The sequence below is a fragment of the Melozone crissalis genome, unplaced genomic scaffold (genome assembly GCF_028551555.1).
Source record: "Melozone crissalis strain CALT ecotype California unplaced genomic scaffold, PUWL_Pcris_2 ptg000014l_1, whole genome shotgun sequence".
Taxonomy (NCBI): domain Eukaryota; kingdom Metazoa; phylum Chordata; class Aves; order Passeriformes; family Passerellidae; genus Melozone; species Melozone crissalis.
Window position 1 is genome coordinate 2,499,838 of NW_026535792.1, and position 24,908 is coordinate 2,524,745.

Sequence of the window (24,908 nt, forward strand, 5' to 3'; positions counted from 1 at the left end):
CTCCCTGATGGAAAAATCGCTTTATATAACCTCCTGTCCAAAAGGAAAGGGAATAAAAAATTCTGAGCTAGTAAACTTTACTGCCAACAAGATGTGGGGCCTGTTACAGCCTATTCTCCTCTTCTTTAAATGTAAATTTTCTGGATGCCCTAAAGAGCCAATTTGCACTTTACTGCAGTGCAGTGCTTTTCTCCTTAGGGTCTGGGTCAGGCTCAAGGAGATTTAAGAGGGCACCAGCTGGATTTTTAGGTTGCCAATTTCATCAGCCTGAAGCTTGTTATAATCTGTTGGAGAACATCTTTCAGGTCCATATATCTCTTCCTTCCATATCCTTCTGTTTGCAGAAGGATTTGAATGAAAAACAACCCACCACTGGAAAAACAGGAGCTATTTTTCATGTTCATGGCCCAACCTGCATCCAGGTTTTTGGTCCTGATACTCACCTATGAAATCCCACTAAAAGCCTCTGGTCCTGCCCGTCTTCTTTTGACTTTATTGGAGCAGGACTGGAGTGGTTATCCTTGGTGGTGGTTATGCTGCTGATTAAGGCTGTGTTATGCTGGGAATAAACACAATAAATCAGAGGGGGCAAATTTGTGCTGATGTGAGGCAATTTGCAGGTGGATGTCATGCTGTTGGTGAGATGAGGAAGGAGCTGGTGCTACCTCAGCCTCCCCAGCAGTGCTCCCAGTGATGCTGCACCAGGAGAAGTGGGGTGGACCCAACTACTCCCACAATATCTCGCCTTGCCACAAGCTCAGAGCGGGCTGTTGGCAGCTTATTTCATCCCTCTGTGATTAATGTTCCCTGTCTAGAACAGGAGTAATAATACAGGCTTCATCTGTCAGGACTACGTGCTCCCGGGGCAGGGATGGCCCTGCTGGCTGCGGCTCTGGATGGGCTCCAGGAGGATGAGCCAGGATGTGACTGAGGTCCTTGGCCATGGATGGCACCGCTAATTAGAGCGGTGACATTAGTCACTGAAGCACAGGAGGGGAAGCCAAAATCATGTTTCCCAAATGGAAAAGGACAATACAGGGGTATAAGCAAGTTCTTTTGAAACCCTGAATGTGCATCACAGTGTCAAGTAAAAAATAATTAAACTTAATTTTATTTTAAATGTACTTCAAAGTGTCTTTTAAGCTTCCCATTAATTCGAAGTTCTTTCTCTCAGCGCTAAATAAATCTCTTGGTTCAAAAGCACAAGTGCTAATTGGTTTCTCTGAGTATGCCTGGCTTGCTTGATCAATAGGGAAGTAGTTTTTGTTAAATATTTGCACATATAGTCACATATTATATTGCTCAGGGAGATGGTAAATGTTTCTCAAAAGGAGACTTGTAGAATGAGGATTCCAGTAATTTTCTTGTGGCCTTTATGTCAGAGCTAATCACACTTCCTCCCTCCATCCCTTTGCAGAAAGCAAAGCAGTTTTCCCTCACGCGCTGCCGGCGTCGAGACAAGCGGGCTGTTCAGCTGCCTGCCCGACGCCCCGGCTCCAACTGCAAACTCGAGCTGCCACCAGCAGAGCTGTACAGTTCCTGCCTCGAGCAGGGACTGCCTGTGAGCCATGCTGCCTCGCAGTCTGTTTTGGGAGGTACCTGGGATGTTGTGTGGGATTAGAGGGGCTTGGATACACAGCCAGCAGTTGGAGAGGGATGGGACTTTCAGACTCCCTGAGTGAATGTGCACAGCCTCAACAATTTCCTTGCTGTCTCTCAATTAATTGCACTTTTACTATTTCCATGTGCCTTTGGAGTGTCATTTACTTCCAACTTTGCAGCGTCATTTCTGTGCCTCACTGGTAACTGCAATCAGTTCTTTATCCTGATGGAATTGGGTGGGTTCCTCTCTCCCACCATTATCCCATTCCTCATCCTGTCTGTGCTCTCCCTCTGGCTCCTCTGAGCTGATCTCTAGAGCAAACACCAGGAATCTTCTTGTCCCACTATGGAGATTCCTCTGGGAGCATCTGTCCCTTTGTCTCTCATCCTGAGTGTCCTGGGGAAAAAAGGGCTCTGTGTTCAGAGTCTGCATTTGAGACAGAGAATAAACAGAGTTTGGCTTCTCCCAGATCTCCAGGTGGGGCGATCTAGCTTCTCCCCATGCATCTGGTTAGTTGGTCACCTGGCCCTGAAACTCCAGGAAGGAGGCAGCAAGATTTCTTCAAGGTCTGATAAGCATCCCATGAGAAAAACCCAAGTTAAGTTGGAATTTGGGTGCTTCTGGACACTTCAAGGTGCCTACAGGTAACAAAGCAGTTGCACAGTGTCACGCCTCAAGGCACAGTCCTGCTCCTGAGTGCAGCCCAAGGAGACCCCAGAGCAGTGCCTGTCCCCACTCCAGCAAGTGTCTGAGGAGCCCAGTCCTAATCAGGAGTGTCATCACTCCTGCAGCTCGAGCAGCCTGGAGTGAGGATGCAGACCGAATGTTTATGGAGGCAAACATGATTATCTCCAATCACAGGCCTTAATGATGGTTGCTATAATGACAGCAATTGTGGGAAGGGCATGTAATTATGTTGATTCTTCCTTTTATTGTACATATAATAATAAGCTGTTTTATCTAAGAGTACAGGGGTGCTGGGGGAAGATGGGGCATTTATTTAATTATGGATTTTTTTTCTGATTGCACATTAGGCGAAATCCTGAAGTCTTCAATTTTCTGGAGTCACAAGTCCCTCTTGGCTCAGCATCAGGATGCAAGGGTCCTTATCGTACCTAACTCGCCAGAGTACCCACACAGGGAATGGGGCCCCAGCGTGGTGTTGAGACTCTGGCCACTTTGCAGAAAAATGCAGAGCATTCATTTAATTCCTTAATTTTCAACAAAAAAAAGTAATTGATGGGTTTGTGCTGGCTGCAGTCTGACTTGCTGAGAGGACCCCAGGGCTATCTCATAAAAAAGGAGTCACAGTGAGCGATAGATCACCGAGATGGCTGGAGCTAGCCTGACATTTTAAGACTTAATGGGTTAATAAAGTGTGTGTTTTAGGTGCCTGTCACTAAGTGGGGTTTGTCCATTCCTTGCACACACTCATACCTCGCTGGCAGTACCTTTGGCCTGGCCCTGCAGTACCACTGCTGTCTTTGTCTGCTCCGTCCATCTGCCTCGGCTCAGGTTGCACTCAATGTTTATCCCCCGTAATCCAATTTAAGTTGCCGTAGAAAGCAGTGGGGATTTACAGAAAGAAAGAAAAAAAAAATCTCACTGGGTTTGCAGAGCAGAAAAGACAGACTTTTTTTCTTCTCTTTCTTTAGTGTAACTGCCTCTTCTCATCTCTGTTATTCTTACTATGCATTAACAGTCTGCCCTCCACCCTGCTTTTGAGCCTCGTGTGGGGGGATCCTGTCCTTGGTGGGGTCTCTATGAGGGACAGGTATCACCAAGCCTGTGCTGTGGCTGGTGTTTGGCAAGAGATATTGCTTGTGTGCATCCCATTTCTGTGACTATCTGTGGAGTTGGTTCCTCTGGGTCCGTGAAAGAGGAAAGAAGCTGTATCACAGGTTGGGAAACCCCCACCTTGAAGGGCCAGTGCACAAGTGAATAGCTCTCTCTGTATTTGAATGAAACTGTAGTTTTCTTACTCTGCTGGAATTTCTTCACCATTGCTCCTCTTTAAAAAAACCGAGTTCACCTCCGTCCCTTCATTTACAGCCTTCAAATATCTATATAACTCTTGTTTCTTGGTCTCTTTTTGTCTTTCATGTCTACATATATTTTGGCCAATCTTTAAGCAATAGTTCTATTTCTGTCATCTTCTGTAGTGTCTGATCATGACTACAGGGCAAATTGTACCCTCAAAAGGTGTGCTGTGACCAAGTGAAGCATAACGTGCCAAAGACACAGCGTTTAAATGTTCTTGTGGCAAAAGAAGTAAATTAGGACGTATCTGTGTCATGGGAAGTGAGGGTTTGCCTATTGTTGGTACAAATTCTGCAATAACTTATCTCTCGTGGACATCGTTTAGCGTAATTGCTTTGCAAGAAACCTTTTGTGTGGCTGAGCCGGAACATTGTGCATTTGTATTTTGGTGCTTAACTTGCTCTTCATTAAGGGCTGAATAGCGCCATGCATTGCCTGTTACAGCGTGAGAGAGACCAGGGCGACAGAAGGGCGCGGTGTTGCGTGCGAGAGGCAAACAGCCTCCTGCTCTGCCAAGCGGGAGAAGTGTCGGGAAGATGCCGGTGGCAATATGGTCTGGATCGGGAGCTGCTGATCCCCCCCTCACCCCCGCCGGCTGTGCTGCAAACGGGTCTGGGGCACAGCACAGCCCCTCTGCCTGGCTGTGTGGGGAGAGGAATGGCTTTCCAGCACTGTGTGCACTTCTGGGCTGGGAATGGATGATGCCCTCTGTTTGCGCAAGTTATAATTGTCTAATGCTGCACACCTGCAATGGGAGGTGAAAGGCAATTTTCAGGGCAGTATGGAGTGGAGCTAGGGTTTGGCAAACTGCTGGAGGGGTGTGCCTGCCTGTCCCCTTCACTGGAGCCTCCAAAGGCAGCCTTGAAGGACTTTTCCTGTGGTTGTGCTTTAAGAAGTTGCACCCCGAGGTTCAGAGCCTCTTGGGAGGCAAAGCGTGCCTGTGGGTTTTGTATTTCTCGGAAACACTTGCACTTTGTAGCACATTCCAAATGTTTCCATCATCCTAATTCCTGCCATAGCAGTTGACTCTTGCTGCTGCTCCTGGACATGCTGCTGACTCTGCCCTACTCTCTTCATTTTAGATTTTGGCCATTCCTCTGAGCTGGCGTTCGTTGTGGAGCCTAGTGATGACATAGCTGTGCAGGAGCAACCCTTGATCCTCTACTGCCAGGTGGAGGGCATCCAGCCCATCACCATCACGTGGCGGAAGAATGGCGTGATGATCGTGGACAGTGAGAATGCCTTTATGTTGGCCAACGGGTCTCTCTACGTCTCCCGCTTCCAGAGGCTGCGGGGAGATGGATCCTCGGATGAAGGCGAGTACGACTGCATGGCACAGAACCACTACGGGCTGCTGGTGAGCCGCAAGGCAAAGATTCAGGCAGCAAGTAAGTACAGACACCATCCCACCCCCACCTCACAGGGCAATCCCACAAGGGGCACTGGCCTTGTTGGGAAGCAGGAGGGCAGCATGGTGGGTGCTGGGTTTTCATGGAGTGGGGATTAAAGAGAGGGAAGAGAGAAAAACCCTGGAGCTGGTGTCAAAATCTGGCTGGCATCTAATCTGTGTAGCTGTCCAAATGTAAAAGAAGTGCTCATGAGCTTTCTTGGGTAGAAAACTAAAAGCCACTTTCCAACAGCAAATTCTCTGTGTTGGAGGTGTAAGTTACATTAAAATCATGTGGTGAAGTAGTCTGTGGTTTGTGTATCTCCTGCAGTGAGTTTGGAAGCCCCTTTGCTGTGCAGCACAGCTGGGCTCTGCTCGGCAGGCAGCACTTCCCAAACCATAGGCAAAGACCTCCTGAAGGTCATGGTATCTTTCATTTTGTTATTTAATGCTGGCAGTGTAGAGGCAGCAAGGTCTTATTTACTACCTGGCGTGGCAGTGCCTTTGGGGGCAAGGCTAACAACACCAGACAGATTGTCTGATGGGGGAGCCTGGAGGAGGAGAGAGATGAAAATGCCAGTGAGGGAATGAAATTTAAAGGTGGGGGAGGAAGAACTCCAGGGCAGGCTGTGACTCCAGCTCTGCACACTACCTGACATTAGCCCATTGCTTTGCCCTGGCCAGAGCAGTTGGGTCCTGTTGGATCTCCCGGTTCTCCCTTGTCAGCTCTGGTTGCTGGTTGGTGTTTGTCCCAGGACTGACACCCAGCAGAGCTGGGGGGTCCGTAGTGGCTTCTATCCCTGTTGTGTTGGTGGCTTTCTTTGCCCACAGACTGTCTGGGGGCTCTGGGAGTGCAGCCACTGATCCTTTTTACATTTAACCAGAAGTTGCTGCTGGATGTAATTTCTATGTGAGTGTGAGGATGGGTGTGTGGTACAGCTGTGAGACCTGACAGAACACTGGTTTGTTAAGTTTTGCTGAAGGGTTCTCCAGCTTGTTTGGCTACTGCTCTTCCTTCTGTGCAAGCAACTTACTAATGCTTCTGTTGCAATTGCAAATATCACCATGATTTTTTGGTGCAAAGCAGGAAAAGTCTAAGGCAAAGTCTGGGGCTGAGGTCTTGTCTGCCTTTCCCAAACTGGGGGCCTTTTGGAACGCTGCCGCCCGCTCCCCGCAGTGCCAGGGCCGGCTGGCAGCCCACCAAGGGAACACTCCAGCTCTTGTGTGTAACAATTCCCGAGTACATGAAGTGGCCATCTGCAAACCTAGCTTTTCAGGAGTGTAAGAAGTGACATTGTCCAGGAGCCAAGGGCTTTGGGGCCTTGCCAGATTAGCAGCTGGATCTCAAACTTGTCAGTCTTGTGGTGCTAAACCTTGGAGCACTTTTGGTGAATGGCTCTGGCATTTATGAGCTGGAAGCTGACTCATGCACAAGCACAATGCCAAACTTCTTGGACCTGTAAACTGGAGACATGAGAGCCAGAGGAATTACCTTTGAGATTGTGGATTGTCAATAAACACTGTTATCTTGGCTCCTGCATCAATATGTATGTGATGTGCTGTGTGTCCCTGAATAGCGTTTCCTTTTGTAGCCGTAGTTTCACATGAATCAAAATGAAAAAGGGATTGTGTTGAAAATGCTCTGGACTCTATTCTAGCTTCAGGCTTGGTTTGTTGCCAGCCCTGAGAAGAGGTCTGGGTGAAGCCAGCACAAACAGGGCCCCCCCCCCCCCCCCCCCCCCCCAGCCTTGATGCCACAGGTGCGTGCAGATAATGGGAATCAAACAGGATGTTGTGGGTAAATGTAACCTGCTGCTCAGGGCAAGCTCCCCTGCTGTGCCTGAGCCGCAGGAACACACACTTGCACTTAGGAGTCTGCTTAATCGTAGATGAAATCTCCTGAGAATGAATCACAGTTGTACCCTGAGCCCCCAAGTCTCAGAGTGGTTATACACAAGAGACAGTGATTTTCCTCGCTCCAAGTCCCAATCAGCAAGTCGAAGGAGAAGGGTAATCATCCCCATTTTAGGGACCTTTGCATCGAAGGAATGGGTGCTGGCTGCCTGGAAGGGAAAGGGAAAAAAACCCAAGTGCTAAGCAGACCTTTGCAGAGCAGAGTAAATACTGCCAGTGGGTAAAACCTCATCCCAGTGCTGATCTCTTCTTCCCTCTGAGCCTGACATCTGAACACAAAAGCAAAGGAGAAATAAAAACCTTTCACAAACAAAAATCTTGAAAGTTGATCAAGGCCATGCTACAGAGGAATAAAAGAGATCTGACAGAGCGGAGCCCCTCGAGAGCTCTGTTGCACTTTTCGCTGTCTTCAAAGGCAGGCTGTTAGTCTCGTATCACCGTTACAGACCCCGGCTTTGTATTATTGCTTGGAATATAATCTTCTTGGCTTGGAGGAATGTACATATTTGCATTCAGGAAATGTGGGCTTGATATCATATTTTTATGTTTCAAATTTACTTCAACACTTGGCATTGAGTAAAATTTAACTGGAAGAATATGCTGCTCTCAGCCACTGCGCGTGAGCCCTTGATGAGCTCAAGGTGCTAGCAGTTTCCTCACCAAGAGGGCACATCTTAAACCCTTCCTCCTAAAAATTAACTCATTAAATTGATTTCATTAAATTCTGGGGTATTTCTGTACATCACCATTGTTAATCAAAGATACTCAGTGGAAGGAAGCAGACCTTGGTTGGTTTGTGGACATGCTGGTCAGGTGCTAAAAACATTGATAATATTTTTGTAGTGTAACTTTTTTTTGAACAAGCACAAGTGTGCAAGAAGCCTACATGTGTGACTGAGCTGAGCAGGGAGGCCCTCAGCATTTCTACCCTCTGCCTAACACCCTGGCTGGAATTCTTTCAGTTGCTGTTTCTGTGTCTGTTCAAACCCTGGTGTGTTAGTTTAAAAGGTTGTGGAATGCAACATGTTTTTATAATCTGATCAGGTTATTGAATACAGATCCTTTCTGTCTCTCAATGACAGTTCTGTAGTTTCGCATGACTCTGAGCTGTCTTAATTAAAATCAGTTTCATATCAGTGTTCTCTGGAGGCACCGCTTGGCTGTGTTTTCACAGGTCTCTGAGGAGCTGGATTTCCCCTATGCATGCCAGAAGCTGAGCATGCTTTGGCTCTCTGTGGATGAAGATATCCTCTGAGTAATTTTAACATCCAAAGTGCACTCCTCAGGAAGGTGGGCTCCCCAGAACACAGCCACCTTTCTTCTCATCACCACCCTTTGCTTAACTTGGCCTCACTTGCTCTGATTGTGTCATCTCATGGCATTTCCAGCTCTTTTTGCCAATGCTGTAATTTGATGGACCTGGCTCCACATCATCATAAATCACAGCCCAGCCAGTGGAGTAAGACCCATTGATTATATCACTCAATAACAAGCAGTTACCACTAATTGGAAATCACCATCAAACTGGGTATCGGATCAGGCTCTGCACGTGTCCAGCTTGAGAGTAGAAATTTTCCCTGTTTGATCTGATGCTATAGTCCCCCCACCCCAAAAATAAAACAACAAACAAACAAAAAACACACCAAAAAAATGAACAATTGGTGCAATTTGCACCCAATTTCCTGAAGTTCGGTGCATTGGACCTGCCCTGTATTTGAAGTACTGCAGGACCTGATAATAACTCTGGACAGATCTGAGCTTGTAAAGGCATTTTCTTCCCTATGTCTTGCTGCAGGGTGACTGGTTTGTAGTTAAGCATAGCAGCACACATCCCTGTGCCCTTCTCTTCTCCCTGACCCCCTTTCCTTCTGCATCCTGTCCCAAATTCTGCTCCTGCATCCCACTGTGTGTGGCTGTCCATGGCACTTACCCTGCCAGCAGGAGGGCAGGATTGATAGCTTGGGCAAGGCAGATGCTGTGACTCCTCTCTGCATTGATCCCTGCAGACAGCAGCAGCAGCTCCCCTCACCCAGCCTAGGGACAAGCATGCTGTGCCCACAAACACACTGGCCACTGTGGCCTCGAGGCCTAAGGTCTTCAGGTCATCAGCAAGATACAGAAGTGGGGAGGGCTGGTGCATATGCAAACTTGCAGGTTGGTTTCCCTGCCAAGCTGTGTGGCTAGGGAAGGAGGTGGGGAACCCAACAGGGATTTTAAAGCAGCAAAGATCTTCCCATCGTTTCAGCTCCTCTGCACAGAATATATTCAGGGTTTAACCTGCAGCCCCCTTTCCAGGCTCTGGGGTGGTGGGAAGAGCTGCTGAGCCCAAATAATGGCAGCATTTATAAGAGTGTAGAGACAAGAAGGAAGTCTAAAAGGATTAGGGAGAGACAAAGGGGGCTGATTATTTTATGGGTCACAATACAAGGCATTAGAGTGAGATCACAAAGGGATGTAATTACAAAAGAAGGCCATACTGGGGGGGATCAATCCAGGATTAGAGTGGGAAATGTTTTTACACAGTTTTGTTCCACTCATTATGAAGTTAGCATTTTAAATTAAGGTTTAAATAAGGTGGCACCAAAGTTGTCACCAAGGTATTTCCTGGGCAATGCCACTGTTCGGATGCAGATTGCGAGTCTCAGCTCAAAACATCAAGGCAGACCTTAAACACGTGGGTTTGCTGTTGGTTTCTCTTGTGCCTGTACAGTATCTGTGTTGTCAGCAGAGCCCTACCTATGGCTTGTGCTTAGGACTAGTTAACCTGTTTTGCAGTTGGAGGTGGAATGCTTTTGTGACTCCTTGTTTTACTGGTGCAAAATGTGCTGGAGGTAAAGGTCTGCCCTGGTGTCAGTTACAGCTCTGGAAACATCTTCCTTTTACTCCCAGGAACTTTTTTGCTAATGGTTATTTGAATTTTCTTGCAGTTTAAAACTTAGTGTTATGTGCCAAGTTTCCTCCATCCATAAACTAGATTTTTTCCCCCCCTGTTGTGGCTCTGCTCATATTTATTGCCCTTTCTTCTCCAATGCTTAGCAGAAGGGCTCAGCCCTAATGCCAGTGATGTTTCTATATTGTCTGTGCTTTGAGTGCTTATGGCAAGCCCAGAGCAAATTCCAGGCTTGCAGCAATGGGTCTCAGAGGGGAAAAATACCCATGAGGAATTACTAAAGGAAAAAAATGAGAGCAAAAGAAATTAAGTAAAGCAGAAACACTGTGAGAGGTTTCCAGGAGATGGATATGATGGGTGAGTGGGTTATTTTCCTCCATCAGCTCTTTTGGCTGCCCCTAGGACATGCTGGTTCACGTGATGCTGCCTCTCACATCTGTACTGCTGCAGTACAGTTGGCCCTGTGTGTGCTACAAAACAAATGTACAAATATAGGAGTCACCAGGGGAAAACTGGAGATTTGACTGGGAATTTTAGTAGATTTGCAGGATTAAAAGAGTTTGTCACTTACCACCCACTGCATTTCAGCGTCTGCATGTAACAGCCAGGATTCATCCTGAGACTTGAGCATATTATAAGACCATATTTCTTTTGGCTGCTCATTTCTTAGCAGTGTGATAGTTATTTAAATATCATCTTGCACTTCTTTCCGAGGCTTCTAACGTGGATGCGCCAACCTTAGCTCCGGCAGCGTTATCTCTCATATAGGGGGTTTGCACTGCAGGCAGTAATGTCACTTAGTCATTTATAGAAAGCTCAGGGGAAATATATCAGAAGAATTTCATTAATGGCAGCACTGTTGAGTTATTTGTCTCAATTAACTCTTGGAGCACAGCTGAGGAAGTTCTGACATCTCTGCAGCCTGCACCTGCAGTATGAGGCAGTTCTCTGCTTCTTTTTTAAGGTGGGTTGAAGCTCTGTGATACCTGCATGGGCAGTCCTGTGGGGACAGCACAGTGGCCAGCCCTGTGTGCTTGTACCCTCCTCATCCCTCTGCTTGCTGCTCTGCTCCAGCCTCTCTTCAAAGTATTGGGCCCCTCTCCTGTATTATTTTAGTCAGGAGAGCAGGTCTCTGCTTATATGGCTTGCATTCTCATTTTGCCCTACAAGGGTCCCAGCTGGCTATGGTGTGGCCAGTGACATCCATGAACCTGTTGTGCCTCAGTTTCCCTTCTCTGAAGCCAGAATGCGTTTACAGTCAGTGCCGTGATTTGCACACTCCTGTGAACACCTGGGGGGCCAAACTGCTGTTTTGTGTTTGTCAGGGACCCAGGTTAGCTGGCCATGGTGTTTCACCTGCACTGTTGCTTCTCTCCGAGGGGTGTACAGTGCTGGGGCCAGACTGGGGCCCAGGTGAGAGAGGAGCTGCTTTTCTGCCACTGTTCATTGCCAAGACTGTGAGTAGGAATCAATTTTGGGGGGCATTTCACCAGAGCAATCCATGCTCTTGATCTAGTGAGTAACCTTTGAATGTTTGGGGTCTTTGGGTGCAGTGTGATATGAGTGAGGTCAGACCTTACAAATCCCTTCTTATGGGTGAGTCCTTGCACAGGTGCCAAAGCTGCTTTCCCAGAGCTGGCAGGATGGACCTGGGAGGGACATCAGCCAGAGCTTCCTGACATCAGGGGATGCTGGATCTGACTATGCACCTCCTCTTCCGCTCTGGTTTTGGCTTTAGCCACCATGGCAGCCCTGTTGCTGGGAAGGGAGTCTGCTCCACTCCTCCTAGGCACAGCATATGGTTTTCAGAGAGGTTCTTGCTTTAAACCCAATTTTACAGTTGGGTTGACTGAGGCAAAAGGAGGTCAAACGATTCGCCTGAGGTCACCCAATAAGTGGCTGGGATTAAATCTCAGCCCAGGACGCTGCCCGTTCCCAGCGCTGGCTGTGCTGGCCGGACCAGATGGCCTCTGAATGCGGCGTCAAGATCCTCAGCTTTTCCCCCACCTCATTGTTCTCCATTGTGGGCTTCTGAATGCAGGACCTTGAAAGTGAGAGTCATTTGGATTTGCTGAGTCCAAGTTATTCTGTTTAATGACATGGATTTGCAGGAGAGGGTTTAAACACACTGTTTGCTACTGAGGTTGGAATTTTGAAGAGATTTGCTCTTTGCTTTGGTTTTCTGATGTTAAAACTCTCTCTGCCAGACCAGCTAAAATTGGTCCCTTACCCTTTCAGCTGCCCTGCTGCTGGTTCACTGACTGCAGGGCTGGCCTATCTTTGTACCTGGGCAGGTTTCTCCATAGGTGTCTTGGGTTCTGATCCCTGGTGTAATTCCCCAGCACCACAGCTCTCTGGTCTGTCTGTGCAGTTTGTGTCTTCCCCCTTAGCTTGGTTCTGGGATCACAGAAGGGGGTCTGTGCAAGGTGCTGCTGGATGGACAGTGTCATGTGTTTACCTCTGTGAATCTGCAGACACTTGTGTTAGCTCTGGAAAAGCAGATGCTGACGTCTCTCTCCTGATCTGGTGTCTGTCCCATACATCACTCCTGACAGAGGCCACAGATGAGCTTAAAGCAGAGCTTTGAAGAGCATTTTAAAGATGAGCTCCATTCCTGCTCTCCAAGCTAAGGAGCAGCCTGGAAAAGTGCATCTCTATTGGATAGCAGGTGTACAAGTGCCTGGGACTGGGACATAGAGAACAGAGACCATCTGCCCATGAAGCAGCAGTGCCTGGGTGTGTGGGGCAGACTGCAGCTCTTGGGGCAGGGGGGTTCTGCTGCACCCACACATCCCTGTGCATTCCCTGTGCATTCCCTGTGCATTCCCTGTGCATTCTGCCTTCCGAGGGAGGGCCGCACTCCTGCACCACTCACATGCCTAAGTAAGCTGGCACCTCTTGAGCATGCCTTGATTAATGGTGTTTTTTTGTCAGTCCTAAGAGGCCCCATTATGTCCCTTTGATGCTGCATTTTGCACTTACCACTGTCACTGAGCTCAATGACTAATTTTCACAGGTCAAGGGAGAGGGACAATGGATCAGGCCACATTTGGAAGAAACAAATGAAATTTTACTGCAACTGAGAGCACTAATTAAGAGTGAGGATCAATTTGGGTGTACAAAAGAGATAGTTTTAGGCTGCTGATGTGTAAATGAGTAGTGGTGTTGTAGTAGCAGAGAAGTTCAGTGTGTGCATACTTCAGCTGTAGCATTGTACTCTGCTGCATTTGATCGATTCTTCTGTGCTTATTCATCAAGGAAAAACCAAGTGTTTTCCTGCCTGCTCTGCCTGGGAAGGGCAGGGACAGCAAACCTGCCAGATCAAGTCATGGCTGATCCCTGTGAGATGTTTTTGACCAGGAGCAGGAGCTAGTGTTTCTTCAATTGCCTTGCTCATCTTGGAGCATGGCACTGCAGGTTGCCTGGTGGCTTTTGGGTGCAGTGCATGGCATTCCCTGCCCAGCTCCGTGGGCAGGATGATGCCTATTTTCATCCCAAGCCATAGCTCACCCTACCAAGGATTGCACTGTTTGCTGAGACTCAGAGGAACGCTGATTTGGAGGTGTCAGAGAGGGAAGGGACACAGTGAACTTTCATTCATCAAGAAGAATGTCACAGATTCAAAAAGGAGGAGAAGGAAAACCAAGACTGCACAAGCTGGATTCATGGCTTCACTAAGCATTGCAAAAGTGTGATTCCAGTTTTCCTAAGCTTTCACATAAAACAAAAAGTCGGGGCTAATGTGTATTTGGTATGGGCTGGTTGCAAATGTCCAGGTGCACAGGCTGTGCCAGTTAAAATTAGTTTGCAGATGGCTTTGGTAAAATTGTGTCTGGTTTTGATTGGATGTGCCTTGGGTAGAAAAGTAGGAACATCAGCTGCAGCATTCTTTTGCCAAGAAGTTCTCCAGAGCCTTCGGGGTTCCCATGAAACAAAGCCTAAATGAATTTGAATCCAAACAGGTTTATGGTACTGATCAAATCTCCAAAATGATCAGGTGGAAGGAAGCAGCAGTCCATCTAATTTTCCCTTGTTATTTGGTGACATTTGCCCACAAACATATTTTTCCCTGCAGCTCAGCATCTTCCCCAGAGGACAGTGGGACATTCAGCCTCAATCCAGGTGTTTGCTCTTGTCCTGGGTTCTTGTGGTGACATTGCCTGAATGGCCAAGCAGTGCAGCCACATCCCTTTGGGCCCCAGCATGGCAGCTCTGTCTGAGGTGAGGGTGCTTGCCAGGGCACTTCATTTCCTCAGAGCAGCAGCCGTGTCCAGCTCACCACAGCTTCCCACGGCAACATGTAAAGGGGCGGGAGGGGAAGTCCTGACTGCATCTTTCATTAGTGATCCTAATGCTCAGGAGAAGAGACAGGGCCCCAAGGGGGTCAGCTTGAACTGTCTCTCAAAAAAAAAGGGAGGGGAAAGAGAAGAAAAAGTCTTCACATGCTGGACTGGCCATTGGAAAGATGACAGCAGAAATAATCCTTTCTTTAAAGCTCTTTTGCATGACCAAAGAGAAAACAGCTTTCTTGTCCCTTGGGACATCCATGGGTGCTGTAGACCTGCACAAGGGCTCAAGCACTGCAGGCACCCACCACCTCTAAGTGACAGGGGCTGGTCAAAATCCTAAATGCAGAGTCTGGGTGCTACACTTTAAAGGAGCCAGACTTGACTGTTTTACCAAAGCAGTGTGCTGGCTGATGCCTTGGGAAACCTGGCTGTTGCAACTGATCTCAGACAACTGTGTTTCTCTAGGAATTACAGATTGTGGCACTGGTCCTCCCCAGATCTCCCCATCCCCACTGGGTTTGGGGGCCCATTGCCTGCTCAGTGTCCTTGCCCAGCTGGTGTGGGGGACCCTCACCCCACTTGAGGCTGTCAGAGCTCGTTACCAGCACAGGCAGCTCCTTCCCACCACAGTGGGGCCGGGGAGGCCGGGTGCCTCCGGGCGGCTGCTCCGTGCTGATTGCTCTGTGCCTAATCAGGGCTGAGGAGTTGGGGCACTGCTGCACCTCACGCTGCTGCCAGCTGTCGATTTTCATGAGCCTCCTGGCTCTGACTTTTCTGAGACCTTTGAGCTTGCGCCTAACCACCCGGGTACCAGCCAGAGGGGTTCTTGCATGGGAAAACAGAAGTCCCTGCACCATACATATTCATATGTAAAAGCCTCTTGGAGAAGGAGTTTTAAAAGCTGGCATGGTGTAGGTGCACGGGAAGTGTTTGTGTTGTGCTGGGAACGTGTATGAGCCTTTCTGCTTTAGACAGTGGTTTGCATGTGTTTGAAGCATCTCGATGATTCACACTGCTGCATCCCGTGGGGAAAATGGATTTGTTCTCCTACAACTCTCTGCCCAAGGGGAGCCTGCTTAATTTTTCTTTTACTAACTAGGTTCTCCCAAGAATGAGAGATTACCTGAACTTCCAAAAGCATTTCCAATGTGTGGAGAAGTCTGGATGACTCACAACTTTTAATTAGCTCTCCTGACAGAGGCAAGGATCCCTCCCTTTCTCCCTCCTTCCCTAACAGAGAGGTGGTGATTAGAATTACAATGAAGATAATCCAAACTGTATGTGTAGGGGTTTCAGTAAGCAGAGAACAAAGCAGGACATCCATCTGGTGAGTGTGAGCCCATAATACCTTTCTGCTCATTTCTCCAGTGCAACAGGAGCTGCTTGGGACGGAAGCAAGCTCATTATTTTGGAAAGGCTTGCTGACACGCAGAGCGGGGCTGGCTTGTAATCTCTGAGGCACTGAAACCACTGCTCAGGAAGGAGCATTGCTTTTAATTTTAAGTCTACCTTTGTATTTCTTCTTGTTAAAATCTGCAGCAATGAGGGATACCGGCCTCTTCTGAGCCTGTCCTTAATTAGTGTGTGAAAGAGAGATGCCCTTAGTTTTAGCAAGGCTAATCAAAGCTGTAAGGGAGTTTTAAAAGGCAGCCAAGCTAAGCCTGTCCTGTGCAAACATTCCAGCCGCAGTGAGGAAATGCATTAGCTGGGGACAGCCTCCTTTTAGAGTGATGCTATCTCCCCTCTCTTGAAATCTCTGTCTGCCAGAGCTCCTGCCTCAAAACTTCGGCTTCCCTTTATGTCCTGTCTTTGCAGTGGGACGCTTGCCTGTGCCGTGGGATTGGCTTTCCCATGCTGTGCCCTGCAGCAGGCAGGGAAGAGGCAGAGTTTGCAGCAGAGAAAAGCACCGCTGGGCCCTCAGCCACGGTGCTACTGTGCTTTGCGGTCAGCTGGGTTTTGCCAGGCTGCTCCAGCACGGAGATGGGACGGGTGCACTGTGAGAAAGGAACAACGAAAAGCCGTTGTGGCGGAGCAGCCGGCGCTCCGAGCTGCCGCTCGCCGCCATGCCAGCAGCGCAACGCGTGCCTCGACTCCTGCCATGGCAACAAGTTCATCCTTAGGCCAGGACAACGCTTGGCTGCAGCGGGGCAAAGCGGCCAGGAGCTGGTCCAGCCTGCGGCATCCGCAGCAGAACTCAGGGAGACAGGAGGGGTGGGGTAAGGTTCATGCCTGCAAGGTGCTTTGCCAGTTTCAAAATTCAAAGCTGGTGGTTTCCCTGCCCCAAAAGCACAGGAGAGCTGCAGGGAGATCCTTCTGAGGTCACGAGCTGGGCAGCACCCGTGTGTGGAGTCGTGATGGCTCTTTCCCTCCAAAACAAAGAGCTCAGGAAAGGAGATGGAGAGCCCAGACCCAAGGAATTGTTGGCCAAACACGAGGAATCCCTTCCTCTTATTAGCGTTTCAAGCACTAAAAAATTCCCCACTGTGTACCAGAGCTCGGCACAGCCTTTGCTTGGAAGGAAATGTCTTTTCAAGCCGGGATGCCAAACTTGCCGCGGGCAGCCCCGCGCGAGCCAGGCGTGCCGGTGGAGTGCAGCTGGTGCGGCTCAAAGGGAAAATATGATCAGCTGTTGAATGGCAGAGATTTGAGACGTCACGCCAAGGCTTCGCGTTTTGATTTTGTGAGGCATACTGTGAAATTCATAGGTGGAATATTTCTAGGGAGCTGCTTTGCTTCCTGCGGGAGAAGCAAGGTGAAAGAGTGGAAAGTAAATGATGTTCCGTATTGACAGCTTCCAGCGTTAAAAACCTGGTCTGAGCTGTCTCTTCGCTCCCAAAATCGTAGCACTTACTCTGGGTTCTTGATATTAAAAAATAAGAAATTATTATTTCCTTTAGGTCGCCTATTGATTTTTAGCTGATGCACTTAAAAAATGTTCCCAGTGTTTGTGATTCGTGAGAAAAAAAAGAAGCTTGAAAACATTTTGCTTTTAGCATAACGAGAGCTAAGGTTGACAGAACTGTGAAATCCTGGAAGTTGGGGCTTCACGGCATTGCCAGACATCAGAAGGTCCTTGATGACATGATGAGAGCTGGGAGAGCTGAATAAGCTGATGAGCTTCTTCCATTCTGGTCCCTTGTCATGTAAATAGGCTCCAATCTGCATGTCAGATCCCTTGGGGAAAGGAGTGTAATAACATTAAAAATAAGGCAGCAAAACCCCCAAGGTGTGTGTGTGTTAGCAATCTTTAAACAGGCAAAAAATATGCTTGGAGGAGTTTGGATGGGGTGAGAGGGCTCCTCGTTACTGCTCTGCTTTGAATGCAAAAAGGTGACTGCCGTGGCTTTAAAGAAAGTACTTTAATGCTACATAAATATAATTGCTTCGATGAAATGTCTTTAGCCTCCTGAGGGAAGTTGTAGTCTGTAAGCCTTTAGATATGAATGGACGACTCTGTAATTGCTATTGTTTCGGAGACACATTAGGAAGGCCTAATGCTGATCGCTCCTGGCATGTTGTGGAAGCGGAGTAATGGCAGTCCCAGGCAGCAGGCAGGGACAGGGGATTAGTATGCATTTTGCAGGATGAAAAACTGACAAACGCTTCAGGACTGGAAGTTTCTCTCCTAATTAGATTGTGGGCTTGTAAATTGTATTTGATTTTTTTTTTTTCCTTCCCCCTTTTCCTGCTGATATGCAGAGTGAAGGTATCTAATTCCTGGCAATTTAGGCTTTGGATAATGAGCTTGAAGGCAACATCTCAGAGGAGTGCAGAATTGATGGGTTAGTACATCAGCTCTGGTTAATGCAAGCTCCTGATTCTGACACGGTCCAAAACAGCTGGTTCAGAGAAAAGAGTAACATAGGGGAATTGAGAATAGGTATTTTTAATTTTTTAGAATTTATTAGTTAAACATGGGGTATTCTGGTACATGGGTTGTGCGTCCATCTCTGGACTGGGAGCAGCTATGTTTAAAAAATCAGAACCTTGGTTTAAGAGATGACTCCTAAGAAATAATTTAGGTTGTGTCCTGGTTTTGGAGACTGTAAACATCCTGTTTTCTAGCTCTTCTTCCTAATATAGGGTCAGGAAGACTAGCAGACTGTTCTGGCATGGTAAGCAACTAGGCAGGAGCTGAAAAACCTTACCCTATCACAGCAATTCTGGCATTGGTGGTATTTTTCCTGAGGACAAGTGAAACCAGGATCCTGATGCAGGATGTTTCTTTCTGCAGGAATATCTGTCAGGTAGCAGCCAAAAAAGAGGTGAATTTCTGCCCTTAGGTTATGTGAGTGTCTTCTCTACAATGCTGGTCTCACACCATCCCATGTGCATCTCTGACTTGCTTTCTGAAGTTGGTTCTAAAATGTTTGGGAGCTGCTACCCAAAAGATCTGGAGAGAAAGCCTGGAAATAACTCTCCTGGGAACACAAACCAGAAGAAATGGGGTTAGGTTGTTCATCATTGCCCTATCCTTGTGTAGGGACTGATGCAAACATCCTCATGTCCAGTGTACCACGAGCATCCTGTTACAGAACAGAAAGTAATAATTTAGTGATGATTTCCCTTGAATGCTGAGCCTCAAGTGGTAAATCTTGGTCCTACTTGGGATTTATTTTCATTCTGGAGATTTCTACTGCCTTCAGAAACTTCATGTACAAGAGTGGGATTTTATGGCTCTAAACTGTTTGATTTTAGAGAATTGGTTTTTTCCCCCGGGGGCTTTTTTTTTTAAATGAAGATGAGAGGAATCATGTAATCCTTGACGTACATTAGATTGTCCCAGATTAATACCACACTATTTTTCACAGTGAAGATGATCCTGTCCTGCTGTAATTTACTCTCCACCCTGGCATGCTGTTAATTAAGATGAATAGTTACGTGAAAAGTAAGTATTCTTTTAACCAGTGCCAGCTTCCATAATAAGTTGCCCCAAAACCATGAGGAATGAGCGGGAGTGAGTCAATGAAAATCCTGACATAAATTGACTTTTTGTGTCCTGGCAGTGCTTGGCTGAAAGCCAACAACAATAAGAGCCTGCCGTGCCAGAATTCACAGGCAAATAACACTTTTCCACTAGAGCATCCTTCCGAGACACCCTCCCAGCAGCCGTCCTTCCTTCCTGCCACTCATTCCCTTGTGTCCAAGGAGGCTGTCGAGGCGGTGAGCGAAACATCTCGGTGTTGTGATGGGGTGTGATGAAAACATGAGTGACAGAGTGACATTTTGACAGCCTGACTTCAGGTTCCTACTGCAAATGTAAATACGTTCATTTGAATCCAATTTACACAACCAGGAGTTTTTAATGGAAAATAAAGGAGGGGGGTGCTTAAAGGTGACTTTTTTGGGATTCTAATCCAGGGTATTTGTGGACTTCTTAATGGGTTCAGCTGCAAATTTCCATGGTGTTGTACAGGTCAAAGTGGTCTCCATCCTACTTTGCTCCAGTCATGTGTTTTTATATCAAATTGCTTTGTTTTCTCCCAGTTTAATGCTAATTCCTGTCTGAGTTGAGAAATATGTTCAAATAGGTTCACTAAATGTACCTATTGAGCAGCTGATAAAATTGAACTGCAATCCCATCCTCAAATCAAGGACTCTTTAACAGCCAATAGTCCATTTTATCTTTTTCCTAAGGGGTCTAATCTGTTGCTCTTTCTGAATCAGAGACTTGCTGTGTTTTCACTGGAGAAAGTCACTGAGTGTCTTGTCAGGTGGGAACAAGAATGGCTGAATTGCTCTTCAAAAGGTGATTTATTTAGACAGTCTTGGTACCTTGGGGATTTCTAATTCCTTCTTAGTGCTTCTTGTAGTAATTCCTTCCTGAGATTTGGGTGACTAGTACTGGAAGATACAAGTTCCCAGGGAAACTCATGAGTGTGTTAAATCCAAGTTGTCTTTGCAGGATTGAAAAGAGACTGAAGCTTTCCATTCGTTGTATACACATCATTTGTTTTTTGGGTTCTGTGGTTTGTGTCAGAGTCACCTTGTAGCTGCTGGTCTTAAAAAGAGAGGTTTAAACCCTTGGTATTTAACAAGTATTGAAAACAGATTTTGGGGAGTTCGGTGGGGGGTTTTGTTTATTTATTTATTTTTTTGTTTGGGTTATTTCTACTGCACATCTGTTCGTGCATGGGGATTTTTGTCTGTACAGTACTCCATTCCTGGGTCTGTAACTGGAGTGGATGAGTTATCTTGGCTAAGAACCAGCAAATCTTTAATTTTACCCACAGCTACAGAGACCACACAGACCTTGTAGCTGTGTTTGACTTGGGCTGCCTTGGGACAGGGAGGTGAGAGATGGATTCCTAACAAAGCCCAAGTTTCACACCTGGAGTTTTTGTTCTCCAGGGACTTCAGCAGTGTGCATTGCTGTCGGTGCATGGAGAATGTCACCCAGGATTTTGAAGAAGTAGCAGATTGCTTCCTCCTTACACTGAGACCTGTGAACACCCATGAGGGATGCTAATTAAGCATCTGCTTCCTTCTCAGCTTTAAGTGAAAGGGTGGCAAGTTAAAGTGACAGTCAGACCTCATTTATCTTAATGAGGAGGGTCAGGAGTTTAATGGAGTTTTGCTTAGTGAGGGTGTTTCAGCCTACTTTGTGTTTGTTTGGGAGATGTCTCTGCATTTTAGGTCCACAGGGCTTTTTAGCTTGGCTTGGGTGGTTTGCTGCATGGGATTCAAGGGCCTCTGCAGTCTTAGAATAAATCCAGGGGGCTTTCTGGTGTGTCTGCTGTGATTTTGTAAGTGATTGGGATGATGGTACAGTGGATTTTGCAGGTGACTTCCCTGGCCAGTGTGGGCTGTGTTGCATCCACCTCAGATGTGCTGTGCTGAGCGACAGTCACTTTGAAGCTCTTGCCTATAACAGTTTAGACATTTAGCCAATGCACTTAGCAGGCACCAGCAAAAAAGGGGGATTGTTTTTACATTCCAGAGTCTCACCTTGTACTTACCACTTCTGAGGTCTGTTTGACACCACGCTGACATATTTACAGTGTAGCCTTACTGTATATAGATGGAGTAATCAGGCAGTCACTCAGGGCTGCAGCAGCTAGGCAGAAGTAAAGCTCTTTTTACTAGTTCACGTGCAGCACCACGCTGTGTGCATAACCTCATTTCTCAAGCCTGTTTCCTAGGTATTGAGCATAGACCCCAGCAACACCTACCCCTTAATGGAGCAGAGCTCCAGCTGGCCTGTGTCAGCACAGCTCCAGCCCAGAACAGCTCCATCTACAAAGGACTGTGCCAAGATTAGTGAGGGGATTCGTGCAGGGCCAGCAGAGCAGGTGAACGGTATCACTGTCATTTTTCAGAGGGGACAGGAAGGAGCAGGAGGGGTGGGATGCTGCTGAGACAGTCCAGAGCTGTGCTGCAGAGCTGATGTGGAGCGTGAAAGCCTGCAGTCTCCTGATGGGGCTGCGTGCCCTGCCTGGGGAGGAATTCAAACCTGCTCTGCTGGAGTCATTCGTGCTCATTCAAAGCCAACATCAAAAGTCCCATTCTAATTCGATGCTTTTTAACACACAAATGGCAGTAAGATCATTAATTATTGCACTTAAGCAGCTTCAGTGATTTAACACTTTGTGTTTGTGAGTGTCACAGAGCTGGTGAAATCTTTCTGATGCTGTAAGTGAAGAGCAGGGTGTTGCCAGCTGTTGAGGTTGGATGGTGTTGGAAGCAGACAACAACTACCTGCTCTCCAAAGAGCTGCATGTGTGCTGGGATATACACTCCATTTGGCCCAGAATATTTTCATGTCATGGCTTGATGGTCTATGAGAGCTCTCTGCTCCTGCCTTGCTGCCCAGGTAGGCAGGATCATGTCTTTTGGAACAGAATTTTGTGCTGTGGGAGTGTGGAGCACCTTGCCTCATCAAGACAAATGTCTCTGAGGTCTCCTGTAGATAAACCTCTGTTGAATTCTCAGTTTGTGAGGTGTTCGGCAGCTCTAACAGTGTTATTTTTCCTCAACCAAGCACAATGCAGAAGGACTGGAGTAAGGAGCATTCCTAGGAAAGGTCTCCCTCCACCTTGGGAGATGTTGGCTTGAGGCAGAGGTGCTTGGCTTAAGCCCTTTTGAAGCTGAGGAATTCTGCAGGCAACTTGCAGCTGGTTCTGCAGAACATGGCTGGTGGGCAGCAGGAGAGCCAGGCAGTTATTTTCCATCCAGCCAGGTTTTGTCACCTACCACTAACCATGAGGGGAGAATTTCCCCCTCCTCCAGAGTTCGAGATCTCATTGTTCCCAGCACCTGAGGCATGCAAAATCCCCCTGCCATCCTGGAGGAAGGGTCCAAGGGTAACCATGGCTGATTAGTGAGCCCTGAGCAAAATACGGGCCAAAAAGCTCACAGACATTACGGTGCAGGGAGAGAAAGTGGACCCTGAAAGGGGGTGCAGCTCCTGGCCCAGACATCAGTGGCTGTGACAGCCTTGCTTCCATGGACTGTGACCACCCAGCAGAGCAGGGCTCGAACTGGGAGGCTCAAATTGGACCTGGGATAATCACACTCTGCATCTGGGTTTGTGTTTGGCACGCCAGGGGGGTACACATCCCTTGCTGGACTAATGAGACTAGGCATATGTGACATTTTTATGACTCCATCCCAAGCTATTTCCTCCAAGTTTTTAGTGTTAAATTGGATTGCTTCCCCCAACCCCCCGGTGCTGTTGGGAAAGCCATCTGCAGACAGAGGACTGATGCAGAGATAATGCTCCTGGGGTGGGTCTGTCTTGACTTTATAGCTCTTATATCTTTCCTTTAGGGTTTCTCTGACTTTTTGCCAGGCACAGACACATTTCTGTGGGCATTTCTCTTGGTTCTGCATTAAGATCTGCCTAGCTCAGCACATCATGGATCACACTCTCCCCACAGCCCTCCCAAGGCTTTGTTGCAAGAGGTGTTTTGGAGCAGATGTCCCAAAAGAGCATTTCCCAAGTTCTCACCCCACTAGAGATATTCTCAAGAGAAACATGCTTCAGTTTTATAATGCAGATGAGCCTCTCTTTTTCCTTTCTCTTTATTTTTTCCCCCTCCAGTTTCCAGCCCCAAAAGTAGGCGGTGAATTCTAAGGCTTGAGGGAAGCAACCACACAAAAGCTTATTACAATCCAGGCACATTGTACAAGGTGAGGATTTGCAATTTTAAGCAGAGGGAGAGGGAATCGTCATGATAATGACATATAATACCTAAAGTACCTATAAATACAGATGTATATTTATATAAAGCCTCTCCCAGCACACGAGTTCCCTGTCTGGCCAGGGTTGCCAGACCACCCTGTCCTGCACAAACAAATGAGTTAGAAAGTCCGAAATTCCATCCCTGCCTTTCGGGGCTCGTCTGGGGAATTCCTGAGTAATGGAGGTTGAATTGGGTCACAAGGGCAGCGGGGAATAAATCTTCAAAGGTTAGCTCTGGCATGAAGTCTCCTTTTTTAGGCATGTGAGGGATTCTTTTGTTTTGCTTTGTTTTCCAAAGGCCCCCCCGGCAGGGGAACAATACCTCACTGGGGCCAAGCCTGGCCGGGCACAGCCCCGCAGCATTGTCCGGGGGGCCGGGGAGGGGGCCGGGGGGAGAAATGACATCTTAAAGAATGGTGCTTCTTCTTATGGACACTTAGTAGATCAGTGTGCATTCAATTAACCCTATAAACCGTGCAAGGTCCAGGGAAAGAGCCTTTCAGGCATTATGGATTGAAAGTATTAAGGGGGATGGGGCAGAGCTGTTGGTGAGTCCAGTTTAAATAAAGCCCATTAGGCAGGGGCAGGGTGGTGAGGGTGGAGAAAGGGGATGTTTTTCTTCTGAAAATGAAATTCATGCACAGTCTGACGTACTGGTCTGGATTTTCTTTCTAAAGTTAGGAAATCCTTGTGCAGCTCAGGCTGGGTGTCCTGGTTAGACATTTGGTCTGACTGTCTTTGGGTTTGCTGGTTTGGGAGTGAAAGGATCCTACCACTAGAGACTGTCTTGGGTGGAAAAAAAGATGTTACATTAGTATTTTCTTCCTCCTCAAATTTTAGCTCAACCCTGCATTGTGTCCTAAGGCCTCAGCTGTAATAGCCTGTGGGACATCCCTGACCTTCCTGAGTGCATGTTTGATGGTCCCCAGGGTATGAAAACATCTAAATGCTTCTGTGAAGGACCAAAACACCTTGGTTTTTCCAGTTGTGCCTCTGACATCTTGCAGGGTCACTACAAGGCACTGATGTGTTTAGAAAACACACTATTTATTCCTATGAATGTTTGGAGGACAGTCAAATTTTGAAACTTTTATGTGCCCCATCATTCACCCCAAGCCCCAGTGCCAGTCAGGGTTGATTAGCCCCTCCAGGATGAGAGCAATAGTGTGAGCAGAGATATGGAAACAGCCAAATTTCTTTCAGTGCATATGGCTAATATTCACCTGGAGAAATCCAACCCATTTGTAGATATTAAACCAGACACAGTAATAAGTTCAGTATGTTTTTCAATTTACTTTGCTGCAAATAGATTTAATTTACCAACTGCAGAGTTTTAGATGGAACTGCCTATATTCCTGCTATTTTATGCTATGTTCTGAATATATTATATGTAAAGTTGTAAATTAATAGGCCTGTTTATGATTTGTTGCACATATGACATGGACCTGCAACTGAATTAACAGTGAAGTCTTAGTGTTGCAGAGTTTAATCATATTTGCAGATGAATTAGCATCTAATTCCTCTGTCCCTTCCTTAGTGTGAAGTACACTGGAAATGTTTTTTTCCCCCAAAGATGAGAGTATTTTTTGTTGTTCTGAGAG

The 24,908-nt window shown here is 47.2% G+C and overlaps 1 protein-coding gene across 1 annotated transcript in view; it reads left to right on the forward strand.

Annotated features, from left to right (window-relative positions):
• Positions 1-24,908, forward strand: part of IGDCC3 (immunoglobulin superfamily DCC subclass member 3) — a 94,427-nt gene that overhangs the window by 5,223 nt on the left and 64,296 nt on the right. Inside the window, exon 2 of the mRNA XM_054272780.1 lies at positions 4,726-5,031. Within this exon, the coding sequence (XP_054128755.1) occupies positions 4,726-5,031 (306 nt within the window). The remainder of the gene's footprint in view (positions 1-4,725; positions 5,032-24,908) is intronic.